This window comes from Oncorhynchus clarkii, chromosome 30 (assembly GCF_045791955.1).
Source record: "Oncorhynchus clarkii lewisi isolate Uvic-CL-2024 chromosome 30, UVic_Ocla_1.0, whole genome shotgun sequence".
Lineage (NCBI taxonomy): Eukaryota > Metazoa > Chordata > Actinopteri > Salmoniformes > Salmonidae > Oncorhynchus > Oncorhynchus clarkii.
The window spans coordinates 13,631,568-13,643,944 of NC_092176.1; the positions used below are offsets into that span (position 1 = coordinate 13,631,568).

At 42.8% G+C, this 12,377-nt stretch overlaps 1 protein-coding gene across 2 annotated transcripts; it reads right to left on the reverse strand.

The window, feature by feature from the left end:
* Positions 1 to 2,951: 2,951 nt before the first annotated feature.
* LOC139389759 (aspartate beta-hydroxylase domain-containing protein 2-like) lies at positions 2,952 to 7,477 on the reverse strand. Of its 2 annotated transcripts, XM_071136694.1 has the most exons (5): positions 6,207 to 6,616; positions 5,987 to 6,051; positions 4,485 to 5,694; positions 4,083 to 4,196; positions 3,154 to 3,921 (listed from the first exon to the last, which is right to left on the reverse strand). In XM_071136694.1, exons 3-5 carry the CDS (start codon positions 5,347 to 5,349, stop codon positions 3,812 to 3,814), a joined length of 1,089 nt encoding a protein of 362 aa, XP_070992795.1. In that variant the 5' UTR covers positions 5,350 to 5,694; positions 5,987 to 6,051; positions 6,207 to 6,616; the 3' UTR covers positions 3,154 to 3,811. The 2 variants fall into 2 exon arrangements, with proteins under 2 accessions (XP_070992794.1, XP_070992795.1); XM_071136693.1 differs by lacking the exons at positions 5,987 to 6,051; positions 6,207 to 6,616 and adding an exon at positions 7,095 to 7,477 and having other exon boundaries at positions 2,952 to 3,921.
* Positions 7,478 to 12,377: the final 4,900 nt, after the last annotated feature.

Genomic DNA, 12,377 nt, shown 5'->3' on the forward strand with positions numbered 1-12,377 from the left:
TGCCGCCACAAGGACTTTCCCCTGTTGTCAGCTGATCTTTCTCAGCAGTCACTAGACAAGTCCAGATATTCAGATTCCAAGAACACAGGATGTGATGTTACTATCCTTTGTGCAAGCACTTCCAAGAGTTAATGAACAGTGATACTGGTGAAATTTGGGCAGCGCATCGTCAGTAGTGTACCTTTGGTTCCTAGGGTGTTTCGGCCTTTCACACTATACACCCTCCCCAAAGGCGGCCAGCGACAGGGTGATCAATCCTACGCTTGCGTCCCATTCCCAATTAGTCATAGGAGTTGCCTTGTTGATGATAGCCAACATCCCATGGGACTAAATATATATTAACCTCTTCAATTAAAATAAATTAACATAAAACAAAATAATAAAATCAGCAGCAGATTTTTGAACTAAGTATACATACCAACTAGAAAATAAGCAGCTGTAAAAGTGGAAATGAAAAGGCCTGATGGTGGCGCTAGAGGAAAGGTCAAGAGGTCACCACCCACTTGGGGTCTTGATTGTGCACAAGACATTTTATGGCAATCCAGCCATTATTTTGAGATATATCTTGTTCTCAGTCTTGTTCTCAGCCTGTGGGCATCATGTGTGTAGTGATCCAATATCCATAACCATGCCATTTAACAGCATGGCAAGACTGCAAAGCCTGTCCTGGGACATAGTGGAGCTCAATTAGTTTTTTAAAATCTGTTTTAGCTTACTGAAAGCTCTCGCCACCATAAACAGTCACAGGCAGTGTGCAAAATATATGTAAAGCAACTCACACTTCTCCAAAAATGCTTTGCAGCTGCATCTTACAAATTGCATTCAGGAGACCAAGAGGGGACAAGTTAGGGGGGAAAGTGGCAGAATATACAGCGTTCAGGTGTCTTACTTCATGATGAAACTCAGGTGTAAGATCTCTGGAATACTTCATGATCAGTGGTTGGCACACAGAAGGGACTTTACCCTCACTAATCTGCCCAACTTTCAGAACAGCAGAAAATGATTCTACAATTATTGCAGTGTTCTGGAACCTAATGTCCAAGTCACTTATGTTGTCCAAAGCATTAAAAAACACTGTTCTGAAACACCGTTGCTGCACTGTCCTGAGCTGTCTCCTCTTGAGAGGTCTCATCATGGGATCTCTTCCTTTTCCTCTGGCGGCCGTGTTCCTTGCTAAATTGAGTTGCAACATCCATTTGTCAGTGTTGCCTCAGACAGGAGAGACTCCCATCCATCTCTAAGAGCCGGGCATCTCTTCCTTTAAGGCTCTGATATTGGCTGCCTCTGTGTCAACTGAGCTTTTTCCTGACTGGAGAATCACATTCTTGTCCTCAATGCATTGCAGTACCTGAAATTATGCCAACTGACATGTCATTCAACACAATGCTGCTCACCTCCTTCTACAGTTGGGAGTAGGGCTGGTTCAGGGGGGTGGGGATGGGGAGACAAGGCTGCTGAGCCTGAAGCTGCATCTGTTGGGCCTGGCACCAAGCAGGGGGAGGGACAGGGACAACTGATTTAGAATGAATAGCTTGCTAAAAGTTTGCCTGCATTGATTAAAATGTCATGTCAACTAAAAGAGGAGTGAAATGTAAACACTGAATTCTCTGAGAAGATATTAAGATATTAAGTAACTAATGTTAGGGGAGCAAAATTAGCCTATTTCATGGTGGACTAAGCTAACAGGATCATTTCCACCTCTCACGGACTAAACCCACCTTCCTTTGTTAAACATTGGGTGACATACTGTCGCCCTTTCTTTTCTCTCTCCTGTATTTCTTTTCGGTTTTTGGAAGCCAGATTTTTCTTTAGGAAGCTGAGACATGATGCTCCACCGGCACTCCTCAACACATGCTTCGCTTGTAAATGATGTCTCAGTGTTGGAGCATGCCCCTGGCTATATGTCAAAAAAAATAAGAAAATAAGAAAATGGTTCCGTCTGGGTTGCTTAATAGAAGGAATTTGAAATGATTTATATATTTTTATTTTAGATACTTAAGTATATTTTAGCAATTACATTTACTTTTGATACTTAAGTATATTTAAAACCAAATACTTTTAGACTTTTACTCAAGTAGGATTTTACTGGGTGACTTTTACTTGAGTCATTTTCTATTAAGGTATCTTTACTTTTACTCAAGTAGGACAATTGGGTACTTTTTCCACCACTGGTGGTAAGCTATGATGTCTTCAAATGGATTGGGTCATAATTCCACAGTATATTTCTACTGTACATCTCTAATGATTTAACAAGACGTCAAAACTCCAATATGAATGTACATAATAATTGTCTACTTTCATGAATACTGATGTTGCTATGCAAAAATTGATTCGATTATCTTGCCAAAAGGGTACTCAAATTATTAGCGTTAGGCTAATAACCGAAAGGTTGCTGGATCAAATCCCTGAGATGACAAGGTTTTATCTGGGGAGACAAGGCTGCTGAGCCTGAAGCTGCATCTGTTGGGCCTGGCACCAAGCAGGGGGAGGGACAGGGACAACTGATTTAGAATGAATAGCTTGCTAAAAGGTTTTTATCTGTCGTTCTGCCCCTGAGCTAGGCAGTTAACCCACTGTTCCCCAAGCGCCGAAGACGTGGATGTCAATTAAGGCAGCCGCCCGCACCTCTCTGATTCAGAGGGGTTGGGTTAAATGGGAAGACACTTTTCAGTTGATGGCATTCAGTTTTACAACTGTACAACTAACCTTTGTGGCACAGGAGGTAACGCATTTGCCCTAACAGCAGGTTGCTGATCCATATTTACCTCCTCTCCATCTGCTCATACTGAAATATGGCACACCTACGCCCCCTGGTGCCACTAATATGAAACTGCAGAACAACATCATACCCAAGGGAATTGACATACATACCCACTGAATACACAAGCTGTTACAACAGTGTTACCATGCACAAATGAGATTCTGAATTCAAGACAGAAGTAGGCTGATTCAGATAATTTGCCATTTATTAAATACTGTTCAAAATGAGTACAAATGCCACAAATATGAATCTATTGGGGTAGAATATCACCATAAATTTGATATACAGCTGAAAAAAATCACAGCATTATATAAAATGTCACTGAACAATAGCCAAACATTTCAGATATCTAAAACTGAATGTATCAAAATGACAAATGCTCAGAAGAGAAGATGACATTACAGTACCAGTATATTAAGACCACACAATAACTTAACTATTGATTGTAAGACAATTATATTTCAAAACCTCTGATATGTTTTGTACTCCAACTCTATTTACAGAAATACAAAGATATCAAATACAACCATATTACAACCATTAATCAATTAGATCATTTACCAAATACAAGCCTTTCGTCTGTGTAGCAACAACACAGACTGTTTCAAGCAAATCATTTGATCTCTAAAAAAATGTTTCTATGTGCTTATCCAACCATGTTTTTGTGAAAGCTGTATTGATTTCTAAAGGAGAGCACAGTAAAGTATCACACATGGGCAGGGATAATCACAGAGATAAGGATTGGGGCTGTAAACATTCAAATATAACATTTTACATTATGGCTGTTTGGTCAAAGTCAGCAGGTGCTAAGAGTTACAGGGAGAAAGCAGATTCGAACAAGACAGAGAATATGTACACAGTGAGTGTGGGAACGGGACAAGAGAAATGCTCCCTCCCGCCCCACTCACACTGTTCTTCTCTACTTTTTTCACCAACTCTCTCTTTTTTCACCAAATTTTGAAAGACATTCTCTCCGTTGCCCTTTACCTCTGTTTTTCTCTCTGTAGCTCTGTTTCTCTTCACCCCCCCCCCGACAAACTCCTTGTCTTCTCAGCGCCCAGGGGTGAAGATGTAGTCCAAAGCCTGTCTCTCAGCAGCTGCCACATTAGGGTGCCAGAGGTCCACCATGAAGACCACCCTGGGGCCATCCTCTGGGCCACCTGAACATAGAAAAAAACACAGATTCATGTCTTCCTCCAATCAACCCTTTATAACAGCTTAATAACACTTTCTTACAACAGTACAAACACACACACAGAACCCGGGTAGAAAAAGGTGAACCCTTTCAACCCCTCCACACACACAGCCGTCTCCCTCTCACCCTCATGGAAGGCCCTGTGGAGGAAGGAGTCATCAAACAGAAGACAGCTCCCCTCAGACCAGCACTGTGGCTCCCCGCCAACCACCAGCTCACAGGAAGAGGGCACTCTAAGACCTACGGAAGACAGGCAGCAAGTCAGTCTATATACAGTAATTACCAAGGAAACCAGGGAAAATATTACATGACACAAACACATACTGTATGAATATATTCTAAAATGTCAACTGTATATGTTGTCATGCAAAGAAAGCTTTACATCAACCCTATAATAGTAAACATCATTATTATCATTGTAATAGTTTCAGAGACACAGGTGAACACACACAGGGAGCCAGGTGCATCTTTGAAATCCCTATATTTAACAGTATTCTAGCCCTCCAGGCAGCTCCCTCCCCCTCTTACCCAGGTGGCAGCGCAGCCTGACGTTGGTTGGGCCATAATGCTCAGTGATCAGGGCTCCCGGGGTTAGCACAGAGAAGCAGGCGTTTCCAAACACGTTGTTGGCGATAAAGGTGCGCAGCTGACCCAGCACCCTCCAGGCCCGAGGGCACCTCCTGGCATTGAGGGCCAGCGGAGTGCCCTGGTTCAACAAGTAGAAGGTCCACCACTGACCATGGGGGGTGCTGTTGGACTTCCAGCCCAAAGGAAGGGAGGAGCCAGCCCTTGCTGGGGGGGAGTGGTAGATGCTCTCAAACTCAGCCAGCAGAGCAGGGAAGCTCCTCTCCAGCAGCTCCACGTCGTGCTTCTGTGCGTCCCGGGAGAAGAAGGGTGCTGAGGGCAGGTCAGGGAGGAAGAACACCTCTGGCCTCTGGATGGTGGGCCGGCTGGTAAGGTAGCGACCCTGGTCTCGTACCCCTTTGTGTACCCTGCCCATGCCCGACCAGGTGTAGCGTTTGGCGTAATCTTGCAGGCTGTGGTACAGCTTCTGATTGAGACCGTCCCCTGTGTTGGTGCAGCGAAAGGACTCAGCGGACTGGCAGTAAGCAAAGCCGTTCTGCTCCTCCACCCCTGACACCGGCCTGCCTTTAGCCCTACCATCCCCATCTGTGCTGATCAAGGCCCCCCCACCCCCTCCTACTCGACTGGGCTCAGTGCTGTACCCCCCACGCAGGGGAGAGGAGCTGTGCTCACGACCTACCCTGTAACAGTACCACACAAAGAGCAGCAGCAGGCACATGGCTGTGCCAAAGGCACTGGACTCACAGTCCCTCATAGACTGCATCCCTCCAGCCACCATCTCCCTCACCCTCTCTAGTGACCACTCCATTCTGGCTATTCGCTAAAACCACTGAGTTTGGTCTAAAGAAACTACCGTTGAGAAGGTCAATAACCAACCCTGCCTGACACTGCTTGAAAATGGCTATTAGAGGAAAATGTTCCACAGGGTTTCTCAAAGGCTACTTTCAGGAAGCTCTTATCATCCCCCCTTCTGGATGCAGTCTGACACTATCTGATATGACACACTCAGGCTCCAGTCCTGAAATATCAGCACTCAGGGATGAGGGGAGGGTTCCCCCTGCATGGTGCCTGGCTGTCTGATATTTGTGCTGCTCCCTCCCTTGTTCATTTTCAACAAATGCAGACAGACAACACACCTCAGGGTCTCTGGTCTCTGCATCGGAGAGGGGGGGGGGGAGACAGGGAAAAGGTCATTAGACATAGGCACTGCACAACCAGATACACACAGCATCTAATAAAGAAGCAGAGTACCAACATGCAGATCTCATTGCAAGCTCAGTTTTCCACATTACCTCCCCCACTTAGCTGGTTTAATACGGAACTAACTCCCACCCTCTGTGCCACCCTTTACACAAACTCCCACCCCCACACTCAGCTCTGGACACACACAGTGCACCATGCGCACACACACACAGATGGCATTTAAAATTCAGTTCTCCACACACCTCCGCACTGCACTGTAGAAAGCCATGAGTCACATTGCTGCATTCAAACACCAAAACCTGTCTTTCTGACACACTGACACACACACACACACACACACACACACAAAATCTCAGTAAGACAAAAATAATGGTGTTCCAAAAAAGGTCAATTTGCCAGGTCCACAAATACAAATTCCATCTAGGCACCGTTGCCCTAGAGCACACAAAAAACGATACATACCTCGGCCTAAACATCAGCGCCACAGGAAAACTTCCACAAAGCTGTGAACGATCTAAAAATACTTGAATCAGTTATAGAACCCATTGCCCTTTATGGTTGTGAGGTCTGCGGTCTGCTCACCAACCAATAATTCACAAAATGGGACAAACACCAATATCCTCAGTATATAACGTAAAACTCCAAATAATGCATGCAGAGCAGAATTAGGCCGATACCAGCTAATTATCCAAAATTCTACAACCACCGAAAAGGAAGTGATTCCCAAACCTTCCACAACAAAGCCATCACATACAGAGATTAACCTGGAGAAGAGTTCCCTAGGCAAGCTGGTCCTGGGGCTCTGTTCAAAAACAGATCCCCAGAGCCCCAGGACAGCAACACAATTACACCCAACCAAATCATGAGAAAACAAAAATATAATTACTTGACACATTGGAAAGAATTAACAACAACAAAAAACAGAGCAAACTAGAATGCCATTTAGCCCTAAACAGAGACTGCACTGTGGTAGAATACCTGACCACCGCGACTGACCCAGACTTAAGAAAAGCTTTGACTATGTACAGACTCAGTGAGCATTACCCTGCTATTGAGAAAGGCCGCCGTAGGCAGACCTGGCTCTCAAGAGAAGACAGGCTATGTGCACACAGCCCCTAACCTCCTGTGAAATGTATGAGTGTGGCTCTAAGGCTATGTACACAAAACGAAATTCCTTTTCTAGAATAGCGCTTTTTAAATGTATTGTAAGAAGGATAAGGATAAGCATCATAGATTATTGAACATACTAACTGCAGTATTAAGCACTTACATAGACGAAAATATACACTGTAACAAGCAAACTATGCAGTAAACATAAACACACATAAGCAAAGCTCGCACTGTACAGACCTTCCTATGCTTCTCCTGCACAACCATCTCACCAAAAATGGCCCGGCAAACCTGCTTGGAAAGACAGAACAGCCATCTCCTCTCGTGAACACAGCCCAGATGACAGTCCGCCGAGACGCACGCCCCCATAGAACCTCTCTAGCACAAATACACAGTTCGCTCGCTGTCTGCTGCCTTGAATTGAGGAACTGTCGTAACTGAACAAACCCTGAATGGGGGCAACCATCCATAACACTCGTCTGTCTGTCTGTCTCTCTCCCGCCCTCCCACTCTCAATTTCTCCAATATTCCTGCATCTAATGCCCATAAACCTGCATACATAAAGCTGTAGTTAGTCCGCCATCGTATCATGGTTCACTCGCATAAAACCACGACAGATGTTCAGGGATTCACACTGTGCCACTTACACTTGTAGCGCATAAAAACAAAAAATGCAACATAATGATATTCGAAATAATAATAATGATGATGATGATAATATTAATAATAACTCACCCAATTTTCATGGTTTTGAAAGATATCTAGACTAGCCTACAGGTTTACCATGTCACCAAGCAGCTAGTGAACTCTTTATCTAAGTATGCTACAAGTTTATTATTACATGTCAATCATAATTAGGCCCTAATCAATTTAGAAAAATGTAAAAAAACTAACAGCAGCAAAGATGTTCTATTATATTGACAAGATAGTCAAGTGACCGCTCTAACAATGGAAAAACATGTCCCCAAATATGGAATGCAGGCAGGAGGATGCAAGATCAGGTGTGACCCTTCTAACCAATGAGACGGCAGATAATTGTGTGAACAACAGGCACATCTCAGAGGGTCGTCATTAGTTACCACAGCCACAAAGTCATAATTATGGCTAAACCCCGCCTATTTCTACAATTAACCTTAACTTTAACCCTAACCTTAACAACACTGCTAACCTTATGAATGACCTTAATCTTAAACTCGTATCGCCCAGAGTTCCCCCGCCCACTTCACTTCCCTCCATTGAAAATGAATAGGGCTCCATTGTTTCATCTCTCCTAATGTGTATGTGGAAATGCACTTTAATTCGGATAGTCACTCTTTCTTCACTCTCATGTGGGTGCTAGCAAACAGGCTAGGTAGTGCTAGGCATCAACAGCCAATCCAGTAGGGGCTGGAAGCTATAGTGAACTTTGATTGGTCAATAGCGATGCAATATCGCAGAGTATTTGCATAAAGTTCAGCTTTCCCCAACTTTGGTGTTATGTTGAAATGCACTGCAAGTAATTTTTCTCAAAGTTGCCGGAATACCACACGTATCCACTTATAACAGTACATTTGTAACAGCCTAAACATTACAAAACGTATATTCCATTAAATATACCTCACGTAATTCAACACTTTCTCATCAGTGGCATAGCACAGTTTTGTGGGGCCCCCACAAGGTCAGAGCAAGGCCTTAACTGTTTAATTCTAACATTAGGTTATTCAAGCATGTAATGCAAATCTCCAACCTCTTTTTGTTTTTTTTAATGGCACTATTAAATGCTCCAGGGCTAATTTCGTATAGCATTTTGACTTGTTTTTCTAGATTTTATTTTGTTACTTTTTGTTGCAGGGAGTTACAAGTACATTATCCATTTCAAATTATACGTTTATAAAACATGTACCCATAGGTTACCAAGCCCCCCCAAAAAATGTAAGAACTACATACAAAGTTTAAGTTGTAAAAATTCTGTATAAACAGGAAAAGAAAACAGAACCTCCCATCCCATCCCATTCCCCCAAACCCACCCAGCCAACATGTCTCCAATTTTTCTTGCAGTATTACTTTAGTCCCTTGTTGAAAAAAGGATGCATGTTTTGGAATATTTGTGTTCTGTACAGGCTTTCTCCTTTCACTCTGACAATTAGGTTAGTATTGTGGAGTAACTACAATGTTACTACAATTGATCCATCCTCAGGCTTCTCCAATCACAGCCATTATACTCTGTAACTGTTTTAAAGTCACCATTGGCCTCATGGTGAAATCCCTGAGCGGTTTCCTTCCTATCCGACAACTGTTTGTAGTGACTGGGTATATTGATACACCATCCAAAGTATAATTAATAAATTCACCATGCTCAAAGGGATATTCAGTCTTTTTTTACCCATCTTCCAATAGGGGCCCGTCTTTGCGAGTTATTAAATGAACATTTCCCTGGTCTTTGTGGTTGAATCGGTGTTTGAAGTTCACTGCTCAACTGCGGGACCTTACAGATAATTGTATGTGTGGGGTACAGAGATGAGGAAGTCATTCAAAAATCATGTGAAACACTATTATTGCACACGGAGTCCATGCAAATTATTATGTGACTTGTTAAGCAAATTGTTACTCTGGGACTTTTTTAGGCTTGCCATAACAAAGGGGTTGAATACTTATTGAATCAAGACATTTCAGCTTTTCATTTTTAATTGCTTTGACATTACAAGGTATTGCATGTAGGCCAGTGACAAAAATAATCTCAATTTAATCTGTTTAAATTCAGGCTGTAACACAACAGAATGTGGAAAAAGCCAAGGTGTGTGAATATTTTCGGAAAGTATTCAGACCCATTCCCTTTTTCCACATTTTGTTACAGTACAGCTTTATTCTAAAAATGATTAAATTATATATATAAAAAAAACATAAATTCCTTATTACAAAACTATTCAGACCCTTTTCTATGAGACTATAAATTGAGCTCAGGTGCATCCTTGAGATGATTCTACAACTTGGAGTCCACCTGTGGTAAATTCAATTGACTGGACATAATTTGTAAAGGAACACACCTGTCTATATAAGGTCCCACAGTTGACAGTGGACGTGGACGTCAGAGCAAAAACCAAAATATCGTACCAAAATATTTCTGCAGCATTGAAGGTCCCCAAGAACACAGTGGCCTCCATCGTTCTTAAATAGAAGAAGTTTGGAATGACCAAGACTCTTCCTAGAGCTGGCCGCCCGGCCAAACTGAGCAAACTGAGCAATCGGGGGAGAAGGGCCTTGAACAAGAACCCAATGGTCACTCTGACAGAGCTCCAGAGTTCTTCTGTAGAGATGGGAGAACCTTCCAGAAGGAAAACCATCTCTGCAGCATTCAACCAATCAGGCCTTTATGGTAGAGTGGCCAGACGGAAGCCACTCCTCAGTAAAAGGCACATGACATTCTGCTTGGAGTTTGGCAAAAGGCACCTACAGGACTCTCAGACCATGAGAAACAAGATTGTCTGGTCTGATGGAAACAAGATTGAACTCTTTGGCCTGAATGCCAATCGTCACATCTGGAGGAAACCTGGCACCATCAGCGGCAGGACTGGCAGACTAGTCAGGATCGATGGAAAGAGGAACGGAGCAAAGTACAGAGAGATCCTTGATGAAAATCTGCTCCAGAGCGCTTAGGACCTCAGACTGGGGCGAAGGTTCACCTTCCAACAGGACAATAACCCTAAGCACACAGCCAAGACAACGCAGAAGTGGCTTCGGGACATGTCCTTGAGTGGCCTGAATGTCCTTGAGTGTCATTGAGTGGCCCAACCAGAGTCTACACTTGAACCCAATCGAACATCTCTGGAGAGACCTGAAAATAGCTGTGCAACACTCCCAATCCAACCTGACAGAGCTTGAGAGAATCTGCAGAGAATAATTGGAAAAGCTCCCCAAATACAGGTGTGCCAAGCTTGTAGCGTCATACCCAAGAAAACTTGTGGCAGTAATTTTGGCCAAGGTGCTTCAATAAAGTAATCTGTAAATGGTCTGAATACTTATGTAAATGTGATATTTCAGGTTTTAATTTGTACTAAAATACCTGTTTTTGCTTTGTCATTATGGAGTATTGTGTGTAGACTGATGAGGGGGGGGGAAAAACAATTTAATACATTTTAGAATAAGGCTGTAATGTAACAAAATGTGGAAAAAGTGAAAGGGTCTGAATAATTTCTGAATGCACTGTATATATATTGTTATATATACAGCCTATAGGGAGGAGGTCAGAGACCTGACCGTGTGGTGCTAGGACAACAACAATTCCCTTAATGTGATCAAGACAAAGGAGATGATTGTGGACTACAGGAAAAAGAGGACCGAGCACGCCCCATTCTCATCGACGGGGCTGTAGGGGAGCAGATTAAGAGCTTCAAGCTCCTTGGTGTCCACATCACCAACAAACTAACATGGTCCAAGCACACCAAGACAGTCGTGAAGAGGGCACGACAAAACCTATTCCCCCTCAGGAAACTGAAAATATTTTGCAATGGTCCTCAGATCCTCAAACGGTTTATCAGGTTCACCTAGGGGTCATGAAAATGGTTGTACCAAAATGTTTGATGTATTAGAATAATTTATTATGCTTATGTTTTATTAAAAGAAAGGGGGGGGGGGGTTATAAGACCCCTCCCTCCTTACATTTATAGGGTCCCAGACTACAGATTAACAATATATTCATTATATAGTTTTAGAGTTCTACAGTCGTTTGCTCTTTCTCTCTCTCTCTCTCTCTCTCTCTCTCTCTCTCTCTCTCTCTCTCTCTCTCTCTCTCTCTCTCTCGCATTGCCCCCCCCCCCCCCCCCCCACTCTTTTACACTGCTGCTACTCTCTGTTGTTATCATCTATGCATAGTCACTTTAATGACTCTACCTATATGTACATATTACCTCAACTAACCGGTGCCCCCGCACATTGACTCTGTACCGGTACCCCCCTGTGTATAGTCTCGCTAATGTTATTTTACTGTTGTCCTTTAATTACTTGTTACTTTTATTTCTTATTCTTACTCACATTTTTTTTAACTGCATTGTTGGTTAGGGGCTGGTAAGTAAGCGTTTCACTGTAAGGTCTACCTGTTGTATTCGGCGCATGTGACTAATAACATTTGATTTGATTTGTATGTGTTGAACTTTATGGATTGTTTATTTGTATGTGTTGAGTTTTAGTTGAGATTATTCATTACAGAGTTAAGTATATTTGTCCTGGCCTCAATTGTTCATTGATACCAGAAATTCTCTCTGTTGATAATTCTAATGTTATAACTTTTAATAGTAATTGTATCCACTGTTGAATTGGGAGAGAGTGAGGTGATTGCCATCCAAGAGACAACATATTTTTTTGTGGCAGTGCTGCCTGCTAGCAGTAATCGTCTCTGAAAGGGGAAACAGTGAACAGTTGGGAGTTGGGGCCAATTTCATCGTAAAACATTTCCTTGATGTTTTGTCTGTGAACAAACTTAAAATGTATAAATTGATTGTTCGGTTAACTGGATGCCAAGGTAATGTTCTCCCATATTCTTTTCCAGTT

What these genes read in the sequence shown, in the direction of transcription:
- LOC139389759 (XM_071136693.1), bottom strand. Translation starts at nt 5,349, where the DNA reads ATGGAGTGGTCACTAGAGAGGGTGAGGGAGATGGTGGCTGGAGGGATG. An exon ending in CAGGCTGCGCTGCCACCTGG is followed by an intron (nt 4,197 to 4,484) that starts GTAAGAGGGGGA and finishes TGTCTTCCGTAG; the next exon opens with GTCTTAGAGTGCCCTCTTCC. An exon ending in CCACAGGGCCTTCCATGAGG is followed by an intron (nt 3,922 to 4,082) that starts GTGAGAGGGAGA and finishes TTCTATGTTCAG; the next exon opens with GTGGCCCAGAGGATGGCCCC.